Source organism: Lacerta agilis, chromosome 13 (assembly GCF_009819535.1).
Source record: "Lacerta agilis isolate rLacAgi1 chromosome 13, rLacAgi1.pri, whole genome shotgun sequence".
Taxonomy (NCBI): Eukaryota; Metazoa; Chordata; class Lepidosauria; order Squamata; family Lacertidae; genus Lacerta; species Lacerta agilis.
Window position 1 is genome coordinate 42322226 of NC_046324.1, and position 22905 is coordinate 42345130.

General features: G+C 42.4%; 1 protein-coding gene across 1 annotated transcript; it reads right to left on the reverse strand.

Annotated features, from left to right (window-relative positions):
- Positions 1 to 252: 252 nt before the first annotated feature.
- Positions 253 to 19420, reverse strand: KDELR2 (KDEL endoplasmic reticulum protein retention receptor 2). The gene is made up of 5 exons (XM_033166739.1): positions 19153 to 19420; positions 13037 to 13137; positions 6533 to 6691; positions 3443 to 3695; positions 253 to 1394 (listed from the first exon to the last, which is right to left on the reverse strand). Exons 1-5 carry the CDS (start codon positions 19241 to 19243, stop codon positions 1360 to 1362), a joined length of 639 nt encoding a protein of 212 aa, XP_033022630.1. The 5' UTR covers positions 19244 to 19420; the 3' UTR covers positions 253 to 1359.
- Between the last annotated feature and the right edge of the window lie 3485 nt (positions 19421 to 22905).

A 22905-nucleotide genomic window follows, 5' to 3' on the forward strand; every position in this document is an offset into this window, starting at 1 on the left:
GTTAAATACGTTATGTTCACACCTTTATTACAACAATTTCTCTTTTGTGGCTCTTACTAATGCAGTGAAATACTCATAACTGTCAAGATTTGAGGGCATTTGTGTCTTTAGAAGCCATGTCTAATCTGCAGATAAAGCTCTTTTGCTTTTATAAATCAGCACAATCAAAATTATTTTTAAAGAAGTACATTGCTACAACCAATCTTAAAGAAAAGTTGTAGAGACTTGGTTCCAGAACACCACCACAATGTATACCACTTCATAAAATGTTTATTTAGGATGGTAACACAGGATAAGTCATGCAACAGCTCAGTAAAAAAGGGAATCATGTAAAGTTGATGAAGTATAGTACTTGGTGCTGCTGATTCAGGAATAAGTTTATAAAAAATTACACTCATTGTCCAAAACTGGTACGTCTAGAACTGCTTGAAAGCTGAACATGGACATTACTTGTAAAAGTATTTGTATTAAAAAAAGTTGTAGACAGTTAAAAATTGCCACCTAAAGATTACTTCAATTGGACAACTATCACAGGTTCATCCTTACAGCTGCAACACTAAGGCTGCTGTGAATGAAAGTACAACATTATGCACTCAAAAAATGAGGAACCATTTTATCCTGAATGAAAAAATGAAATCAAAATTGTCTGCTGCTAAACCACAAAAGCAAAGAAATCTATATTAAAAAACCTGCATTGGCACCAAATACTCTCAAGCTGATGTATTCAGAAGGTTAAGAGAGGTATCAGACAATATGTACTGGCAGACACTATAGGATAATGATTCTTATTTTAAAATGGAGTAATTATAACTAAGGACATTCATGAAATGGTGACATCCTACCGTAAGAATTTTGTCATTTGTAGTTTGATTTCAGTTGACACACTATGTTCAACTTTTTAGGGGGTAAATAAATACAGTGGGATGAAATTTGAAATCAAGAGAGAAGAACGGTTACCATCCATCAGTCAGCACACACCTGTGTGCACCGAAACAAGTCAGTAATTCAAAAAGAATCATTTGAAAATAAGAAGTGTTTGCACTTATTCCTGGTCATAAACAACCCCACAAAATCTCACTTTTGGAACTATTCCAATTGAAACTACACACTGAATTAAATTCACACAGTATTAAGTTTCTTTATGTAAAAAATCTTTATACATAGTAATAAAAAAAGATAAAGGCAAGATGCATCAAACAGAAGTCAGCTGGTTGTTCTCTGGTCCTATACAGCCCACCAGTGATTCTTGCAAGAGACGTGGGAGACTGTCTGTTTCAAGCATCTTCACCTTTCGCTTGTGGTAAGGATTGTTCTGTCTAAGCATCCAGGATGGCAGATGCTGGCGATTAGTTTTGGCACTTACGCTGGCAAACTGAGCTTCTTTCCCTTGAGTACTAAAAGAAAGACAAAACAAAGCATTGTTAAATGTATGCATGCATCCAATTATCAACCACCAAAACACTAATGCTATTCTGTCATGCATCACCAAGATACACTGGGTTGAACCCAAGTAAATCATATTCAGATCAGCCCCACTGAAGTAAAGAGGTCTATTCAAAGTATGATGCACTTGGATACAAACTCAGAGGATTTTATGGAATAATATGAACAAAGCATATACAGTGGTACCTCGGTTTATGAACTTGATCCGTTCCGGAAGTCCGTTCTTAAACCAGAAGAGTTCTTAAACCGAGGCACACTTTCCCTAATGAGGCCTCCCATCACTGGTGCCCTTCCACCGTTCGGATTCCATTCTTAGACCGAGGTAAAGTTCTCAAACCAAGATACTCCAGTTTTGAAGAGTTTGTAAACCAAATCGTTCTTAAACCAGACTGTTCTTAAACCGAGGTACCACACTTGTTTGATGTACAGTGATACCTCGGGTTACAAACGCTTCAGGTTACAAACGCTTCAGGTTACAGAATCTGCTAACCCGGAAGTAGTACCTCGGGTTAAGAACTTTACCTCAGGATGACAACAGAAATTGTGCGCCAGCGGGAGGCCCCATTAGCTAAAGTGATACCTCAGGTTAAGAACAGTCCTCCGGAACGAATTCAGTACGTAACCAGAGGTACCACTATATTCCACCTTGCATTTTTATGAAAGTGCAATTTATAAATATTTAACAAAATAAACAAAAAAGGAAGCCTGCTACCCCAAGGAGACAAAAAGGTAAAGGGGGAGATATTGTGTGAAACAGTGACATTTAACATTAGTAGAATTTATGAAAATTAATCTCTAGCGTTTTATTATTTTATAGGCATTTGTAGCCTGCATTTCACAATGCAATTCCAAAGCTGGTTGTATACAGCTCAATACAATTAAACCATGTCACATTTTGCAAACCAAAGACATACGTGAAAAGGCGAAACACACCTCAGGGGGCATGTTTGGGGCCAACACTGAAAAGAAATTCTCATGCACTGCTGCCCAACAAACTACATATGGCAGCAGTTCCAGAAAGAGGACCTACCCTGCAAATCTCAATACTGCAGCAGGCCTATATGGCAAGAGGTGCTACTTCTGATATTTTATAATGTTTAAACTCCGATATTCAATAGAATAATTCCGAAGCAAACTTAAAATACATTTGCTTTGCTTATATTGGGCTGGTAATGCAGACTGCTGAACCAGGGGCAAGATAAGGAAGAGGCGACATTACTGGATGAACTGCGCCACTTTCATACAGTACTGAGCCTTGAAGGACAATTGGGTTCACTTACTCTCCCCTTGTGTGTAACAATTCTACCCTTTTCAGGTTTGCAGCAAAGCTCAGCTTGCCACTCTGTCACTGTGTTTGCACGTCGTTTGTGCCTAACTATGGCTTTTGCTTGCTCTGCAAAAGGTAAAGGTAAAGGGACCCCTGACCATTAGGTCCAGTCGTGTCCGACTCGGGTTGCAGTGCTCATCTTGCATTACTGGCCGAGGGAGCCGGCATACAGCTTCTGGGTCATGTGGCCAGCAGGACTAAGCCGCTTCTGGCAAACCAGAGCAGCGCACGGAAACGCTGTTTACCTTCCCGCTGGAGCGGTATCTATTTATCTACTTGCACTTTGACGTGCTTTTGAACTGCTAGGTGGGCAGGAGCTGGGACCGAGCAATGGGAGCTCACCCTGTCGCAGGGATTCGAACCGCCAACCTTCTGATCAGCAAGCCCTAGGCACAGTGGTTTAACCCACAGCGCCAGCCGTGCAAACCAGGACTAAAAACCACATTTCAATCCATTCACATGTTGTTTTGCAGATAATGCTTTGTTATAAATATACTCAGATCTTGGCTGCATTTGACCCAGAGCACACCCACAATCTCCAAAGTACTGAACAGCTGTGCTTATTTGGAAGAGTGACAGCTACAATATTATACACAGCATTAATATACTGCAGAAAGCATGTGCAAGGGATCTAGAATACATAGAACAGGAAGGCCATGGCCCGCTCCTTACCTTTTGTAACATACAAATAGAAGAAGTCACAGTACAGAATAGTCTGGACCACACCAGCAACGACAGCTATAAGGTCAAAGAATCCCTCAAAGTAGTAGCGCCAAATCCAATTGATAAGGTACAAGGCACGGTATAAGCCCAAGAAGAAAAGATAGTGAGTAGTGATGGTTTCTGCCTCCCCAGTTTTACTGATCATAAAAAGTTGGGGAAGAATAGCAACGGACTCCAAGTAGATGGAGAAGGTCCACAAGATCTGAAAGAGCAAGACAAAAATGTAAAAGTGATACCATCACTTGGCAGCTTCCACGTCTAGTATGGGTCAATCCATATCAAGTGATCCAACTCTCTTACCCCATGCCATCCAATTTTCTTAATATTCTGTACACTTGTTGAATGATCAAAACTAAGTTTAAATCTAAAATTTTAATTTTTTATCTCATCCCATTTGTGAGTTATGAGGGGTTGGAATTTCAATAAATTGACAATTGTGCCCTTGCCGAACTAAACAAAAACCTTAAAAGCTCAACCCAGAATTGAGATACTTCAAAACTAAAAACAAAAATCTCTTCAGAACCTCATGGGCTTTAATATGATATGTCACACATTGGACTTACTTTAAATTTTAAATTTAAGAATTTTGAGAGAGATGATGGGAATAACTTTGGTAATAACAAGGAGTTCTTGCCTGCAAACCCCACACATGTCATTTTTAAACATCTTTGGGAAAAGGCTGAATCATTGTCCTGGAGAGTAGCTTCTTAGCAAAATAATGGATATTAATAGGTAAACGAGAAGATTCTAAAACCTCTATAAACTGATGGCAGGCGCAGGAAAGTCTGGTATGTAATACTGTAATGTCAAAGCTATCTGCAAATTTCAAATTGCGATAGCGCAATGACTTACATACAGGGCGGAAATTAGCAGTAGCTTGAAATAGTAAAAACCAAAGCAATACCTCTATGGAATTTTGCCCATGTTTTAAGTGTACTATCCTGAAATAGTATGTAGGGATACTTTTATTAGAAGTATATTATTTCACCTTGCTGTTAAAATAAATACTCAAAACATCCTACAATTTGACGGACATACAATTTGACGGACAACTATGAAATAATGTTTTGTAATTATCTTTATACTGTGCTTTTTTGTTTAGCAACAGTATGCCCATTTGGTGTGTTTGTTTTCTTCTTTTGAAAACAAATGAATGAAAAGAAAAGGAGGCAAGGCTCTTTGAACTCTAAAGAAAAAGCGGAATAAAAATGTAGTAAGAAATAAGGTGGGAAGTACTGATATATGAAAGTTCTCCTGTGCATATTATGAATCAGCTAAAATATAAGATGTATAACACAACACACTTCAAATAATTGTAATTCTCCTTAAATTACCCAGATGGCACCAAAGACTTCTTAACTTCTATTTGAGGAACTTAAATTACATGAAGTGAAGGTCATAAGAGCCAGACCAATTTCTCAGTGTTTTTGTTTAGTGTACTGAACACACCACAAATATTTGAACAACTACCGGTAATTACGTTTAAATAGTTAGGATTATGGTCACTGTGTTGTTCCTCAGATATAAAGAAAGTCCACCAACACACAGTGGTATGAACTGGGATCACTGGATGAACTTCGAACTTCAATCCCTGTATTGCTTCGGTTTAAGATTGCATGAAGCTTTGGTGGAGCCACCTTCTCCTGCACTCAGGATTAACACCCATTTGTGCCTGAAGATCAAACTGCGCTTGAATTTTAGCATGTACCTATACATCTGCTCTCCACTACAGCTGGCTAAAATCAATCAGGTTCTCCTGAGTTGGAAGGAACCATGAGGGTCATTCTAGTCCACCCCCTGCAATGAAAGAATCTTTTTGCCCAACATGGGACTCGAACCTTCAGTTCTGAAATTACCGTATTTTTCACTCCATAAGACGCACCTTTTTCCTCCTAAAAAGTAAAGGGAAATATCTGTGCGTCTTATGGAGCGAATGGTGGTCCCTGGGGCCAAAAGCAGATCGTGCTTTTTATTTTACCAAGAGAAAGGGGGTGTTGAAAGGACCCCGCTCAGCAGCTGATCAGCAAGAGATCAGGAGAGAGATAAGAGTCCCGGCTCCCTTTCGGCCCCGCCCCCTTGCCGAGGCATCCTTTGTTGAATGTGCTGCAGAGGGAAGTTGTTTGTTTCCCCAGCGACATGTGACTGGCTGATTAGATTATCTGTCTGGAAACAGTAGAAACGGCTCCCTTTCCTTAAGATTTTTCAGAAATGTGAGTTGAACCCCATAAAAACGGGCCTTTCCTCTTTGCTTTTCCCCCTTTGCAAAAGGAGCTTTGCTTTTCCCCCTTTGCAAAAAAAACAACTGCAAAACTTTTAGCTGATCCTCAAAAAAACAGGGCTTTTCCCTTTGCAAAAAAGCTGCAGAATTTTTAGCTGATCCTCAAAAAACCAGGGCTTTTAGAGGAAGAAAACCAGGAAAAAAAATTGTTTCCTCCTCTAAAAACGAGGGGCGCCCTATGGTCCGGTGCACCCTATGGAGCAAAAAATACGGTAAGAGTTTTGTGCTCCACCGACTGAACTATCCCAGATTCTTCATGCACCTGCCCACTGAGCTATGAAGCACTCAGCTCTCTGTGGCGTGCTAAACCTAATCCTACCAGCACAGAGGTGCCAATGAGCTTTCACGTGAATAATTTTGGAGCCCACGGGCTCATTAAACAAAAATCCTTGCCTAAATACAGATAAGCAATTTGCACCAAATCACACACAGATTTTGATAATGACATTTTACAAGCAAGGTTTTAGGAGAAGTTGATTTCAAAATTCCTAAAGAGTTTTGTTTTTAACCCTGGTTGGGATTTTTCAGCACTCTATGGGAGCAGCCCACCAAAGCAAAATCTAAGCCAGCCAAACAACTAGCACCAGCTCTTTCAAGCCACCGGACCATGCACAAATGCTGCATCAAACAAACCGTGCAGCTTTGAGTGAAACATCAAGCTTACGATGCAGCGTAAAGAACAAAGTGTTCTGTTTTATTTCACAGTTACCCAAGTCCTCTTTACATTATTTCAGAAGCCAACATTTTATGAATAAACTCACCTCCAGGGGGGAGAAGTCATGATTGACAAGAAAAGACAGCCCACCAACTGGAACCACAAGGAACTCCACTCTGAATGTATCATGGTTTCCATCATAGGTAGCCTTAAATTTCATGTAGATCAGGTAGACTGTGGCATACGAGCAGGCAACGTAGATAAGCTGAAAGGAAAAGACCCAGATGAGTTATCAGGCTTTTAGTCTGTGTTTCCTCCATAAAAAGCATTTTATACATACAACAAGGAACAATGTTGACCATTGAAGCATGTTCCCCCTTCCTGCTCCCATTTGCTCAGTTACATTCATCAACATATTGATGATGTCTACAACAGGAAAGCTATTATTCATTTTCTTGGGACTGGCTCTTTTTTAACATAGAAAACGGTTACCCGGAACATAAGGAAGTACAATTCCCACCCCCTCCCATACCTACCAACTGATTGATTTGAGTTCCTTCAGAAGTTTAAGGAAAGTGGGATCTTTGCCTCAAGTTTTAATGGCTTGAAAGCAACATAAATCTTGTCAATTCTAATGCTGCAGCTTCAGCTATACAGGTGAAACTCGAAAAATTAGAATATTGTGGAAAAATCCATTTATGCAAGCAATTGTTTTCATTAGCTACTGGAGTTTAATATTTGAGATATGTCAAGCCTTTGCTTGTTATAACTGTGATTATGGTGCACAGCTGACGAAAACCCCAAAGTTGAAATTGTTAATTTGGGGTTCTCATCAGCTGTACACCATAATCATCGCAATTATAACAAATAAAGGCTTGACATATCTCACTTTGCATGTCATGAGTCTATCTCATACATTAGTTTCACCTTTTAAGTTGAATTACTGAAAGAAATGAACCTTTCCACGATATTCTAATTTTTCAAGTTTCACCTGTAGATGCTTAGTTGTAAAATCTCATTGATTCTGTCCCCCTACTTACTGCAGCTGGAGCATTTGTGTGAGAAAAGGTGCAACTACAGTAAACCTGCAACATGTGCTCACTTTACTCATGGGATTGCAACTTTAAATAGTCATTAAAACAATCAATCAATGGAGAATGAGGGAAACCCAGTTCCCCACTCTCCATTTATTTATTTTCCCTCCACTCACAAACACAGTGGGTTTTCCTTGCTTACTGAGCTGTGAGAAGGCAGCGTGAGGGCTCTGGCAGTGTCCCAAAAGCAGACCTCTGCCTCACTGGGGGTAGGGACAGTTCCAGGGGTTCCTGACTTTGCACAATTTTGCCTGTGTGCATGGACCCCTGGAACCAAACCCTTGTGTAAGTGGTGGGGCCACTTCACTAATATGAACAGTTCTGCACTTTGCAGTGGCTTTTTTCCATACCATCTTTCTGCAATTTTCTATGGGTTCCAAAATCAGTCATTGACAAAGAAACAATAATATTTAATACAGAGCATTCCAAACTGTGTGTCGTGATATGTTGGTGTGTCGGCTCCAGTATGTAGGTGTGTTGTGCGAACGCTCTCTGCATTCCTCCCGGGCCTGGAAAGGGGTTAGTTTCCTAACTAAAACTGAATTACTATGTCATAAAATGATGCATGTCTAAAAAATGTGTCATGAACATGAAAAGTCTGGAAAGTTATGGCCATCGCCTGAGGAAATAACTCATTTATTATTAAATTTGCATATGAGTAAAAGTGACAGTTCTGAAGCAAGAAACACTTCTTAGAAGAATTTTACCCTAAAATAGTGATGCTTGTTACTTTAAAATTTAAAGCTGTGCTCTCTGGGCCACCAGTGATTCATTCAGACTGATCTGTGACAAATCTGTGGATTTGTTGTGGATGTACGATGGCACATCTACTGTATTAAATATTCATTGATTTTTATTGCAACTTTTATTTGTTATATCACATTTTATTGTTTTGCAGTTTGTAACCTTTCTACTCACTGGGAGCAATAGGAAGCAGTGCTTATTCCAGGCATATGCAAACTCGGCCCTCCAGATGTTTTGGGACTACAACCCCCATCATCCCTGACCACTGTTCCTGTTAGCTAGGGATGATGGGTCCCAAAACATCTGGAGGGCCGAGTTTCCCTATGCCTGTATTCCATCCCCTGCCTCCTGCTCCTGAGCTATTTTGGGCTAGCTGGTTATTAGAAGAATCACCATTTAAGAACTGGTGCTTGATTTTGCCCTTCTCTTCACTCACTGTCCCTTTCCCCTTGTTCTTTAGATTGTAAGCTGAAAGGGCAGGAAATGTCTTGTTTTAATTGATTGCATGTCAACCACTCCGAGAGTCTTTTCGGATAAAGAGTGGGGTATAAATACTCTAAATAAATGAATTAAAAATAAATTTAAAATCACACATCTGCACAGCACATTACAGCACATTACAGCATCCCCCTCCCCCTCAAAAAGCATTCAGTGGTCTGCCAAGACCCTTGGGATTTTCAAGTGGTCCATGGAGGGGAAAGTTTAGGAACCGTTGGTATAAAGTGTCCACTCTCAGGAGTTTCAGTACACCACTGTAGTGAATATTTTAACTCATGCTGCTCTCTTTATGACTAATGACGAGAATAGCAACCAACTTGAAATAATGGCCTGGCAACCAGGGCCAGGTAGCGGCAGATGTCACGGTCTCTCAGGGACAGACAGCTTCAGCTAGGCAGCCTGCAGCTCCTGGTTCTTCCAGGTGACATGCATAGATTAGACTATTAGACTGGAAGTGGGCTCAGATCACTATCTAAATTATACACATATTCTGCTTTAGTATATTTGAAGAGTGCTTCGTTGGTTAACACAAGAGGCATCCAACATAGTTAATGAGCCTACAGTTAAAAGAGGCAGCTCCCAGCTTCTGTTTTCAGGGCTTCATCCAGAAGAGGTTACCTTGAGGAAACTGGGCTTCATTACGTTCATGATAGAAATACTGTACACTGTACTTAATTATAAAGTGGAGAAGGTCGAGGCTAAGAAAAATTTAATGACTTGCTGAAGGTCGCACAAACTGTGTCAGATGTGGAATCCAGGTCACTGCCTAACCAACTAGGCCACAGCAACCCCAGGCGAAACGTTCAAGGTTCTCCGCTCACCATCCGTAAGCATATACTCAGGGAACTAATACTTAGAACACTTTAACAAGCGGAACCTAGTTTCCATGCACTGCAGCACACAGAAAGGGCAGCATGAGTCACCATCCCAGAAGTGGTATTCAAGTAGCCAATCAGACACAGAAAAATCCATAGAAAGCAGTGGCCAGGATGCCAACAACAATAACATCTGGAAAGTGCAAAAGGCAGGATTACAAGAGGTACTAGCTTCCAATGCAGGGATTCTGTATTCAGTTTATACAACTAGGTGTCAGGGCTAGCCTGGAGAAAACTCACCAATAACTGGTTATGATTATTAAGATAAAAAAGAAACATGGTTTGGATAAAGTTACATTGGGGGGGGGAGAGACATAAATTCAAAGCAGTCCTACTAGCAGAGAAAATTAAAAGATGCTGGTTAATTTTACAGGTGAGGGGCCTGCTCGGGCAATGGGGTTCTGAGGTCAATTTGATGTTTAGTGGCTGGGCCTGATCGGAGTGCGAGTCCACAACATTTAGAGGGCCACAGAATTCCCCCCCCCTTAGGCTAAACCAATTTCTTCATTGGATTTGCTAGCTGCCTTTCATTGAAATGATTGTAGGATGGCACACAATAGATTCATACAAAAATACAATGAATTATAATAATAAAAGAACGCAATATTAAAATAGCTACAGAACATACAGCAAAATTTCAAGCAACAGTAACAGTGCATCAGGGCCTGATCAATTCAGTTACTTGCAAACACTTGCACAAAAGAGGCTTCAGACTACAGCAAAAGCTACAAACAAGGAAGCAAACTGAACCTCCTGGGATTACCAGGGTTGTTCCTTGCCAATTCTCTTGTGCCTCATTTTGGCATTTGCACATACACTTGCATAAGCAAGCAAAGCACACACAGATATCTGGGTGTCACTCCCCCTGTCCCTGGGTCCACAGATGAGAGAAAGGCAGGGTATATAAAAGATGGCACTGCACAATTCCATAGCCTCCCAGGATTTCAAGCTGCATCCCCATCATAAGTAGGGTAGACATTGGATCTTCTTTACCTTCTGTCATTATGGTGGTTCTACTCCGCCAAAGAATCACAAGAGGATGATTATTTGGGGTTGGATCCACACTTAGTCAAGCTTGGAGTAGACCCACGGCAATCAGTGGAGCTTATGTTAGTCATTGATGGGTCTACTCTAAACAATTCTAAGTTTGGAGTCAACCTTTCATCAGTAAAATGGCAGGTTCATATTTTTGTCTTTACAGACTACACAACTGGCTAATAGCAATAGATCCAAACGAACATTCGAAATAGTCTGATTGTGACTAAGCACAGCTCCATAAACATTTCAGTATCATTTACTTCCAGTTAATTAAAGCTGAAGGATTTGTGGCTTCTTTGCACATCATGAATAAAAAAAAAGCTGAGCAAAAGTTTTCTCGTAGACCAAATTAAAACTAGAATCAGATAGAGGATCAGCCCTTATTCTAGGGCTCACAGCCATGAAGAAAGCTGTGTGAACAAGATACAATTATGACCATTGTGTTTCCCTGACTAGACAGGGAATTTTTGGCAGTTATAAGGTAAATGAATTAAGTACAGATAAGCACTCCTCATTGGTAGCAACAAGCCTTTAATGACAATTTGAGACAAGCTTCTAATCACTTTTTTATTCTATTATGCTCTCATATGGCGTGATCCCAAAACCAGGGGACAGAGCAGACCTACACATCTGTTTAGCACCAGTGATTCTGCAGCGCCAAGTGCTCCCATACTCCTCACTGGACCTACTTTTTTATCTTTTTGTATTACAGGTGTAACCCTTTACACCAAGTCATTTTACTTAGCTCACAATTCATATATTGTACATATTTCATAACACAACCAGCATACATTGGCATCCAATAAAAATTCAGCTGCTTGAGAGACCATATATCTCAGCACAAGTAGGCCAAACTCATCCTCAAGCCCAACCAATACTCATCCCCTTCATGTATTTGTGGTCATGTAGTCAGAATTGCATAAGCAAAGATTCACATTAATCTCAAAATGGAAGTCCACCAGAAACCCAGCCTTGGAAGTGGGTTTGGCTCAAGGTTGGCTTTCTCCACCACGCTCTCCCAGCAAGGCTTCCAAGTCAGGATTGCTGCATGCCTGCTTGTGGAGCAGCTGGTGTATTGAATTTATGGAAGCAGACTAAGAGAACTGTAAAAAGGTCATGTGGACCCAATTAAGGCAGGTCCATTTGAGCACATTGCCATACATTCAAGGCATCCCAAGCACAGATTTTACCATCTTAAGAATTTCAGTTTCCATTTTAAAAGTATAACCGGGGGGGGGGGGGAGTGCTTACAGGAGACAGAAGGCAGAGTTCTACTGCTGTTCCAAACACTGTTCCCACTCCCCTCTAACTTGACTGTCATCCCCATCATCTTTAGTCTTCTCTCGTTTCTTGACAAGAAAGTGAAGAAACCTAACGAGTTAAGAAGGCAAAGCCAGTTTTGCAAAGCAAATAGATACTAATTAGCAAGACATTTGGTCTGAGGACCCTATACATTTCATGAACCTTTTCTTTTTCTACACCAAAGGCACTGGGATGATCACATATACACAACTAGTGCTTCTGCTCCAAAACTAAGAAACCCCTCAAGTAAGGCACAGAGTCCTCAGAAGGTGAAGAGCCAGGCAGGGGTGGCACATCCCAATTCGCTGCTTGAGGCAAAATGCAAAGTGCCACTCTGCCCTGCCGCTGCCACCTTGCAGCTTGCACTGCCTGCCTCACCACCTCCACACCAATTTTGGGTGAGATCTTGCCTAAAACCAGAACCGGTGCCGGTGCCAGGTGTGGTGGGGCAGGTGAGCCACCTGCAGGGGCAGGGACACCGCCTTGGAGGAATCCCACTGCCTGAGACAGCAGCCTCACTCCACCTAAGGGCTGCATCAGCCCTAGAGTCAGGCATACTCCAGGGACACAAAATAGTCCCTGGCTTTCTTGCTGGTCAGATACTTTGTAGGAATTTTAAAGAACATAGTCATAGCAATAATGAAACTGGGGGAACCTGATCAAGCTATCGGAGGACAAACTAAGCTGTGACCATCAGGCAATGCAGCAAACTGCCTCAAGAGCTGACTTCAACCCTTTCGGGCAATACAGTTTATCCATGTGTAAAACAGAGAAAGCTGTCATCTAGGAGTGAAACTCATATGACTCAAGACACTGCAGATGACTGGCAATACAAAGGTAATTTATTGTGGCATTTGCAAACCTGCTTCTTCCCTACGGCTGCAACACAGTGGTGGTTGTTTTTTTAATCAGCAGACCCACATTAACTTTAACATAAACAGGGAGAAGCACATTTGAATTTTCTTTCAGCCTTTACTTGAAATTACCATGGAGGTGAATTCATTAAGAGGTATGTGGAGAAAATTCAGTAAATCCTCTTGCATATTGAATGTATCATACCTTCATAGAAGTGTTGTACAAAGAAATGAATGAAGTGAAGAGATCCAGGTAACGAGTGGTGAACACCAGTCCAAAGAGAAGCTGGCTTTTCCCAGATATACCTAATGGAATAAAAAGAAGTAGTGTGAGAAAGACTATTTAAAAACCCAAGCCATGCAAATTATCTTAGTTCAAACACTAAGATTCACTGCATACCCACCACCGCATTGCAACAGAATCTTATGGTAATCTGAGCCCCAGATTGAAAACCCAGAAGTTTCATATATTGCCATCCATTGCTAGCAATTTTCTGCTACTTACCTCTTTTGCTACTATTCAGAATTTTATTCATAACCAACAATGTACTGTACCAGGCACCATACTGAACGGTTCAAATCATAAACCCTCTGCATAAGAGCAAAAGGAAGATTTATCAGGAAAGTAGCTAGGTTCACTGGATACTAGTCACTGGAGAGCAGCAACAACAACAAAATGCAACAACAAAGAGAACTAGGGACAGTCCTATGGACCACTGTCACTCACAGAATGTCTTCCTATGCTATGCCCCAGAAATGGTTCAGTAGCACTGCTCAGGAATCACTGTGTATCAAAGCTGACCACCAGCAGGAGTCATAAATTATTTTTACTGGTTGTGGGCATTTTGCCTATATGATCACTTTCATGGGGAAGATGACACAGTTTTTAGGTAGAGTTGCCATATTTCAAAAAGTAAAAACCAGGACACCCTGAAAGTTGAGTTGTTGTTTTTTTAAAACACAAACCGCAATGTTATTGAACTTTTTGACTTGCCTAAGATACAGGACAAAGCGCTGCTTTTCAGAAATTTCCCCTCGGATGTCAATTCCGCCTTTGAAATCCCGGTAATGTCCAGGAAAATCCAGATGTATGGCACATGTATGCCATTTCAGTTTTTTTGTCAGCCAGAGAGAGGGCATCCCAGTGCTGTGTCCTTAGCAGCCTTGGAAACCTAAACTATGGCTGGAAAGATGTGAGATCCTCTCTTCCAGGTGAGTGACTAAAGAAAGCAGTTGGGTCTGTATCAGCCTCTTATGTTCATAAGACTCAATTCCACTCCCAAACTAATGGAAGATGCCATATCTTCACTTGGACCCCCACCTTTCACTCAAACCCTTCTGATATTAAATAAGTACAGTATACAGTCAATTACCACCCCAGCCTAGTTCCTAGGGCCTTCCTTCTACCCAACTCCCATCATGGTCACAATGAGGCTATCTAACCTCGGCAGGGCCCACTACCACATCTGATCCCAAACTGTGAGAAATTCCCACTGAAACATCCTCCATGTCCTATACCTGAAGAACCATCTTCAGGCAGGACACAGCGAGTGATAACACAACACTAGACATCAAACTTGAGCACATTTGCATGCTTCCCATCTCCAACTGAAGTGTGTTTACAACTGAAACTCTGATGGGCAAGTCATAAAAAACTCACTACAGTAAGTTCAGAGATCACATTTTTGTAAAGATTGCATCACGTGCCTATTTATTAGCTCTACTCCATTCAGTTCAATGTGAACAAAGCAAGCAATAGAGGTTGCATTTTTCAGCAAGATAAAACAAAAGCATGGTTGCACTCTATGACTCAGCCTATTTTGTCATGCTATTTTGTCATGCTATCAGTTAGAAAGAAGACAACTGTTTAGATACCACCTTTCTGCCAATGCATTCAAAAAATGGTATACAATCCAATACTGTATACATGTCACAAATGGAAAAGAGAATGGAGGAAAGGGAAATAAAAACCAGGCACAGAGTGTCATGTAATTGTTGTAATGACCAGACTCAATGGCCACCAAGGGAGCAAGTTCTGAGGTGAAAGGAGTCCAACAGCAATTGGTGCTGCTGAGCTAACTGGCATTGCAGTCTCTCATCTTTCCCTTTGATGATAAAGGGTGCTGATGGAAGCCTGAGAATTAGTTGTCCAATACTAAGTAGGAAGTGTTCAACAACCACAAACTTACCACAGGTCCCAATTTTTAAGTTACTCTTACAGCCCTCTTGTTGCTTATAAGTACTCTTAGTGTTAGATACCTTACTTTTTATTTCAGTAGTCCCATGACAGTTCATATTTGCATCATTTTAATTCATTACAATATGTGATAAGTCTTTTATTCAAAAGTGAAATAGGTGGTAATAATATTCCCTGCTTTAATTGTTTTTCTTAACCACTTTCCTGTGAAATGTCAGAATGTCATCTACTCTCCCTCTCTCATCTTGATGCAATTGTTTTCTGTCAATCAACATTGTTTATTCAAAAAGAAATTGTGTTAAAGAATAAGCAAATATCTTTGTTTTGAACATTAGCTTTTAAAGCCTTAAATTTGGGAGGCTGCGTATCTCTGCTGGTTGCCAGCATTCTCTAGGAGTAACACACTTAGATTCAATGTAACTATTTTACATTACACTAACAATGCTGGCGCTACATATACTCTGCTAGCTTCCACCAACCTTCCCCCTTTGCAAGGACACCTTGAGGCAGGGGTAGTCAAGATGGTGCCCTTCAGATGTTGCTGGATTTCCAACTCCCATCATTTCTGACCATTGCCTATGCTGCCTGAGGCTGATGGGAGTTGTGGTCCAAACAACTTCTGGATGACACCACATTGGTTATCCCTGCTCTGGGGCAAAATAGTAGTCAGAAAGGGTACAACTACCGTAATTGTCCCAATGATGCTTGGCTCAAAGGCACAAGAAGCTGTCTCCCAACTACCCAGATCTAACTTGCTCCTTATGGGCTTGCTATTGTTGAATACACTATGAATGCGTAGTGTTATAGGCATTCAAAATAAATATACAATAAGCTGTATGCAGGCTAGGATAGTACATGGAACAAAGTTTAACAATGAATGGGTCACACTCTAATATTATTAACATGCTATTAAAACAGGTGCCTTTGCATATATAACTGCTCAATCCTAATCAAGAAGTGAAGTTTCAGTTCATTGAGGTTTACTCCCAAGCACACATGTATACATGATTGCAGCCAGTTTACAATTCTATATAAGCTTACTAAGGACTAAGCCCCCCTGTAGTCAACTAGCCTTACTTTTAAGTAAGCATGCCATAGCGTCAAGGTGTAGGGATAATAAGACTGCTTGGTTACAAAACAGATATACTGTATATATATAAAGTTAATGAATTCTAACTCTAAACAGTTCTGCATATGAGGGGACTCATGGTTTATTCAGACTCTGGCTACTTTTCTACAATAACTCCAGTCTGCAGCTTTAAAAAGAGCTCTATTAAATTCCCAGGAATTAGTCAACTGTGAATGATGCATTTTGCCACCAGATAGCATTTCCTCTGCCTTACAAAGTTCACAGTTCAAAATCTACTTGGCTTGATCATAAAGACTACAAACAAACTTACCAACACAGAATCAGTCTAGAATAGTACTTAGACATAAGAACACAGTTCAAAGTCAAACCATCAATGCAGGATAAACAAGGACTGTGTGTCTAAGTGAAATGTACAGCTTTAAAAACTTGTGACTGAGCTTGCTTTCCTTTCCTCCCTTCCTTTTCCCTCACCTGTCATGTCTTGTCTTTTTAGACTGTGAGCCTAAGGGTGTGCCATCTTAAAGCAACTTACAAAAATCTATTCTGAGACTAAAATCAGGGTGTAAGTGCTGTAAACAAACAGGCACAAAGAAGCATCAGAATGAGTAAGTTCTCATTTCTAGATTAAAATAACAAAAATCTATCTTCAAAATAAAGAGATTAAAACAGCCCTTTTGAGAACAAGTTTTGTTTTGCAACATAACCAAGGATTTCTTCAGCTGAATAAATTTCTATTGAGGAAATGACATAGGGGTGCAACAAGAATACAGTACAACTGATCTCTCTCTTCCAGGAGGCTCTGTTTGCCACACCTTCTGTTAGCTGCCACGTCAGACTAGGCCAGGAATCCCAATTGAGAGCCTATTCTCCCAAGCCTTGATTCAGTCATTTGCTTCCAATTTTCAAATGCAGCTGGCAATGCAAGTAAAAGAGCTTGCCAAGCTCTCAGATCAAGTAGGATCACAGGTTAACCCCTTCAGTTACAAATAAATAAAGGGTCTAGCATGAAAGTCTATAAACAGAGGTTCCAGCAATTCAGAAGAACAACCTTGGGACTTGCAAATTATGCATAAAAACCTGCTGTTTCTGCAAAGCACTCAGAAAAAGCACAATTTAGGCTATGTCATAAGTCTTCACTTTCAGAACTACTGCAAAAAGACAATGTATCTTGATTAGGATGGTAAAACTCATTTTTCCTTGCAAGTCCAAAATCTGAAAGGGAGGTTCTAGCCTCAGGAAAGCGAACTACCATCCCCTTTGCTTTAAGTCCATTCATTCTATTTGTGCACAACTGCCTCAGAATGAATAAGATGTCTGAATGATAGGATGGAAAGAGAGAGAGAGAAAAGTCATACTTCCTGCAGCTCCCTGCACACTGTACCATGATTTTGCTTGGGCTTGAATGCTGCAACAGGAATTTTCTTTCACCTACTACATCATTGTATGCTAAGAAGGCACTTATTCTGTTCATTCATTTCATTTATATTACTGTGCTCTTCTTGAAGCAAGAAAGAGCTGACAAAGTTATTTGACCTGAATATTCAACATTATGGAGGAGTTAGCAAATCAGGTTGCCTAGATTTTGACTCATTCCGAGTCTCTAGCTTAGCTTCAATTTCAATAGCACTATGAAATCTCTCTACTTACAACACTATTAAAAGAAAAATAAATCCCCAAACCGTTTCTGCACTTAGTTCACTCCGATGGGATCTTCATCAACAAATATTTCCCATATAGAATACATATAATGAACATAAAGCCCTGTTTTCAGTATATCCTTTCAAAGATATTCATAGAATTGTCCTACCCTCCCCTTTTTGAAAGACAGGGACCGTAACCTCTACTCTCTAGACTTCACATCTTCCGGTGCTGTATAGGCTTACCAACTCTTAATTTGATGCAACTGCAGGAGTGGCCCCCAATCAATCTCTCACATCCTTACCCTAGCAACAACCCTGTGAGGGCGGTTATGGTTCAGAGAGGTCTAAGGCCACCTGACAACCTCCACCAGGAATTTGAACCTGCGTGTACCTGGCCCTAGTTCAACACTCTAGCACTGAACTATGCTGGTACCCCACAACTTTTCTCTTGCACACAACTCCACTTACTGCAATATCCCATAACCTTTAAAAAGAAGTCACTTCTCAGATCTCACTCTTTAGAGGTAGGAGGCATGGCAGGAATACAGTCCCCAAATCAGCATCACAACACCCCCCCCCAGCATTCCATGAGCTTCCACAATTACGCCAAACCCTCGCTAAATACAAGAGTAAGTGGGGGAACCCACCACTCCCCCCAAATGAGTACCCCCAAATTCCTAACCTGCTCCAGCCTCCCATAAGCTCCTCACTAACAAGAAATCTCCACCCCATCACCACCCACCCACCTCCACTCCCCAAAAATTGCCCCTCATCTGCCGTTCTTGCCCAACTTGACACACAGGAGACAGCATTTGGGGGAAAGGGTTGGAAATCGCTCCACCTCAACATCCCATAATCAACCAAGCTTGCTCCGCCAACACACACATAGGAGAATATGGGGCACCACCCCCAAAGTAGGCACTCCCAATATAACCCCTTACCTGAAGGTAAAATAACCTCCATAGAACAGGAGGGCATGGGGGGCACCCCCTCCTCAGTCAGGCGCCACCACAACTGAAGGGGGGAACTACCCCCATAAAACAGGAGGACATAGGGAGCACCCCATCCAAATCCCCCCTCCTCTGAAGGCAGGCAGAAAAAAAACAGGGGGTGGCAAGAGGGACGCACTCTCCCCACTCCGCACACCAATGTCTCTGAAAGGAAACCCCACAGGGAGGACAGAGTAACGGGGGGAGTCACACACACCCCAAAAATGTTCTGCACCCCCAAATTTCCCCGCTCGTTTCGCAGTGTGACGAGAGGGAAGGACCACCAGTCCCGCCCCCACTCCTCCCGAGGCGAGGGGCCGACGCGGGTGCCCCCCCCCCATGGCCGGGGGTCGACGTCCCTCGCGCCGCCTCAGCCTCGCCAACCGCCCGCCGAGCCCGACGCACCGGCGCACGAGCGGGTCTTCCAGATCTTGAGGAGGAGGATGATGATGGCCGCCAGGTGGGAGAGGTCCCCGGTGAGGCGGAAGACGTTCATGGCGCCGGCGGCCGCGCTGGAGGAAGAGGAGGATGTGGAGGAGGAGGAGGAGAAGCGGGGAGAGGAGCCGGCGACCGGACCGAAGATGGCGAGAGCGCAGCGGACACCGAGCGACGTGGCCCGGGGACGTGGCCAGAGACAGCCAGCGCGGGCGCGGTGCACGCCGGGAGAAGTGGGGGGAAGGAAGGGGAGAAGGCGGGGAGGAAGAGAGAGGAGGAAGAGCCACGCCCCCTTCTTTCACTCACAGCCGATGGGCGGGGAGCGCGAGGGTTCCTTTCCTACGCACGCGCACATTCCCCCCCCCCATCCTCGGAACGGGCGCATCACGTTTTTCTTCTTCTTCTTTCTTCTGCGCAGGCGCGCGCATGTCCCACGACGCAACACAAGACTTGCCCTTTAGAAAGCGAAGCCGCGCTTGCGCTGTATGGAGGAGCAAGAATTCTGGAAGGCTTGTAAGCGGGGGCGCGAGTGCGCCTGCGCCGTTTCGCCCGTTGCTCGCAATAGCGGGTTTTAAAAAGTCGGTTACAGCCGTGCTGCAGCGGTTGAATCGGTTGCTAAACTCACATATGTTTTTCATCGACTGGCATTGCTCTGGCCTGTCGTTTTATTGCGTTATGAGTGCTCGGGCATTGTTTTAGGCTGAAGTCTAAATTGCGTTGGGTGTGTTTTTTATATGGAAAAAGTGGTGTGCAAATATGTTTTTTAAAGTATTTTTTAAAAGTTGCTTTTCTGGGCAAAAGCATTCGAAGCGGCTCAAGCCTGCTGTTATTTTTACTATAATTATTCAGTTGCATTGTAACTGTTAACAAGATTTTGCACAACAAAATCGACTTTAGAGTAGCAAAGTTTTTCTGCAGTTTGAAAAACAAAACAAAAAAGAATTGCCCAGGGTCAAGTTATTATGGTGCACGTATTAGCTCAACTATAAAGTACTCATTCAATGATAAATATATATTTGTCACTTTCCACACAAAGCACAGTATGAATTATGTAAGTAGATCATTAGTGTAATTTATCATTAAACCATACACAATTTATCACAAGGTAGTAACTTATATTACTTAGAATCATAGAACTGTAGAGTTGGAAGGAACCCCAAGGGTCATCTAGTCCAACCCCTTGAAATGCAGGAATCTCAACTAAAGCATCCATGGCTGATGGCCATCCAACCTCTGCTTAAAAACCTCCAAGGAAGGAGAGGCCACCACCTTCTGGGGAAGTCCATTCCCCTGTCAAACAGCTCTTGCCATCAGAAAGTTCTTCCTGATGTTTAGTCGGGATTTCTTTTCTTGTAACTTGAATCTACTGGATCGGGTCCCACCCTCCAGAGCAGGAGAAAACAAGCTTGCTCCATCTTCCATGCGACAGCCCTATTGATATTTGAAGATGGATTATCATATCTCGTCTCAGTCTCCTCTTTTCCAGGATAAACAAACCCAACTCCCTCAACTGTTCCTCATAAGGCTTGCTTTCCAGACCTTTGATCATATCGGTTGCCATCCTTTCCACACTTCAATTCCTTCAAACTGATAATCTACTGCCACTGCATTTGCCCCAAAGTTCTGCCTTGACATCATTAGATGTTTAGAAAGTTGAGGTAATTTTGATCTGTTTTAGTATTAATAAGTCTTGTTTGTTTTAAAGTAGGGTTGTTAATTTTTATGTATCTTATTGTAGCACGCACCAACTGTTTTAGGAGTGTGCATGTGCATAATGCTGACCCCAGAAGTGGCTGGAACCAGTGGCGAACGGAGCCGCTTGGCCGGCAAATGCGGGGGCATCCCCCGGAGGTGGGGTGTCGCTCTGCAGCGCGCATGCATCGTGCGTCCTGATGTCACAATGCACGACGCATGTGTCAGGACGTACGGCGCGTGTGCGGAACTCGTAAGGCTGCCACACGCGAACAGCAGATGGACAGGGCAGCTTGGGAGTCGGGGGGGGCCTGCCGAGTGTCAGCCCCCCAGGCTGGAACATGGGGCGTACCGCCCTCAACACCCCCACCTTGCTCCGCCCCTGGCTGGAACAGAGGGTGGGGACGGGGCAGGGAGGAAACAGGGTGGAGCAAACTTAACATGCGCTCCACTGATGCGCACAGGGGTCAGGAATGCAAACCCCCCTCCCCTGCTAAACTGTTGTTGCCTGTTGTGTGTGTGTGTGTATAAATAAATAAATAAATAAACAAATAAACAAATAAATAAATAAATAGGGTATGTCTGGCCCCATCTCTTCATACTGCCAGGTAACTGATTAAGAGGCAGGTTTTTCAGCAAGTGTTTGGAGGGGAGGCCTGATTAGACAATTAAAATAACTTTGTCTGCTGCTATTAGTAATTGCTATGTATCATGGGAGTAGCCAGGATTTGTTTGGGGGTGGGACAGAACCAAGGTATATGTGATGCAGTTGGTCAGTTTAAGTATTTTCTTGATTGGGGGGGGGCAGCTGTTCCCCCTGCACCTCCCAGGCTATGCCCATGCTATGGAGTGCTTTTGTTATGAGTTGCTGTGTTTTTATTTAAGGCCCCATCTACAAAGTGCAGTTAAAACGGTATTGTACTACATTAAATAGTCTTGGCTTTCCTCAAGGAATCCTGAGAACTGTAGTTTATAACAGGTGCTGCATGTTGTTAGGAGGTTCCTATCCCTGTTCGTAGAGCTACGCTCTCCAGAATTTCCTGGGAAGAGGAATTTACCGTGCAGTCTATCAGTACTAATGGGACAAACTCATTGTTAAGTGTCCATGCTCCACGGAGGGCTCTCAGCGGCTGGAGTCTCAATGCAAGGAGGGAAAAGCCTTTTACCAAGACACCCAAGAGAGCAGGGTTCAAAGTGCAATGAAGCCTCAACAGGGGAAGGTAGGGTTGCCATGTGTCCTCTTTTTCAGGTGTAAAATTTATTTCCAGGTGGATTTTTAAAAATTTGCCAAAGTGTCTCTGGCTATACTTTCTGGAAAAGACATAGACATAACTGGTGGTTAAATACTTGCTTTCCTCTTCTCTTCTTCTGCCCCCACCCCTCAGCAATATATCACAACTTCTATTGCCTGCATATAGTAGGGGTATTTAAAATGAGAGTCGTTATAGCGTCCTCTTTTTTGCTCTTCAAAATACGGCAACCCTAAATTTGTTACCACGTGGGGGGGTGGTTTATATTCTCATGTTCTTTTGGAAAAACCAGGACAAGAGAGCATTAGCCTTTTTCTCCGGATGTTCCCCAATGTATAGTATTCACAGAGAGGTATACAGACAGATGGATGTCAACAACAACACAGTCTCAGAACCTGGAAGGAAGCATGTCACCACCCATGATTATTAACCATTCTCCGCTCCCTCCTCATTCTGTCTCTCTGCAACATGCACTGCAGCTCCTAGCAACAAGCCTTGAGTGGTGCTGGATGGTACTGGTAAATGACAGGAATGCAAGGAGATTAGCAACGGGCGAAAAAAGCAGCACCTGTCCAATTTTTATTTTCTGATTCCATCAGTGTCTCCACAACAGATGTGAAACATAAATCTATATCATTTTTAAAACAAACACCAAGCAATCCATAGTTCTTAACTAGGCATTCTAGTTTAGTGGAAGGAGCAAATACAAAGGACATAAAGCAGGAATTGCCAACCAGGGCCGTTTTTACCCGGAGGTGCAAGGGATGCGGGGCACCCATGC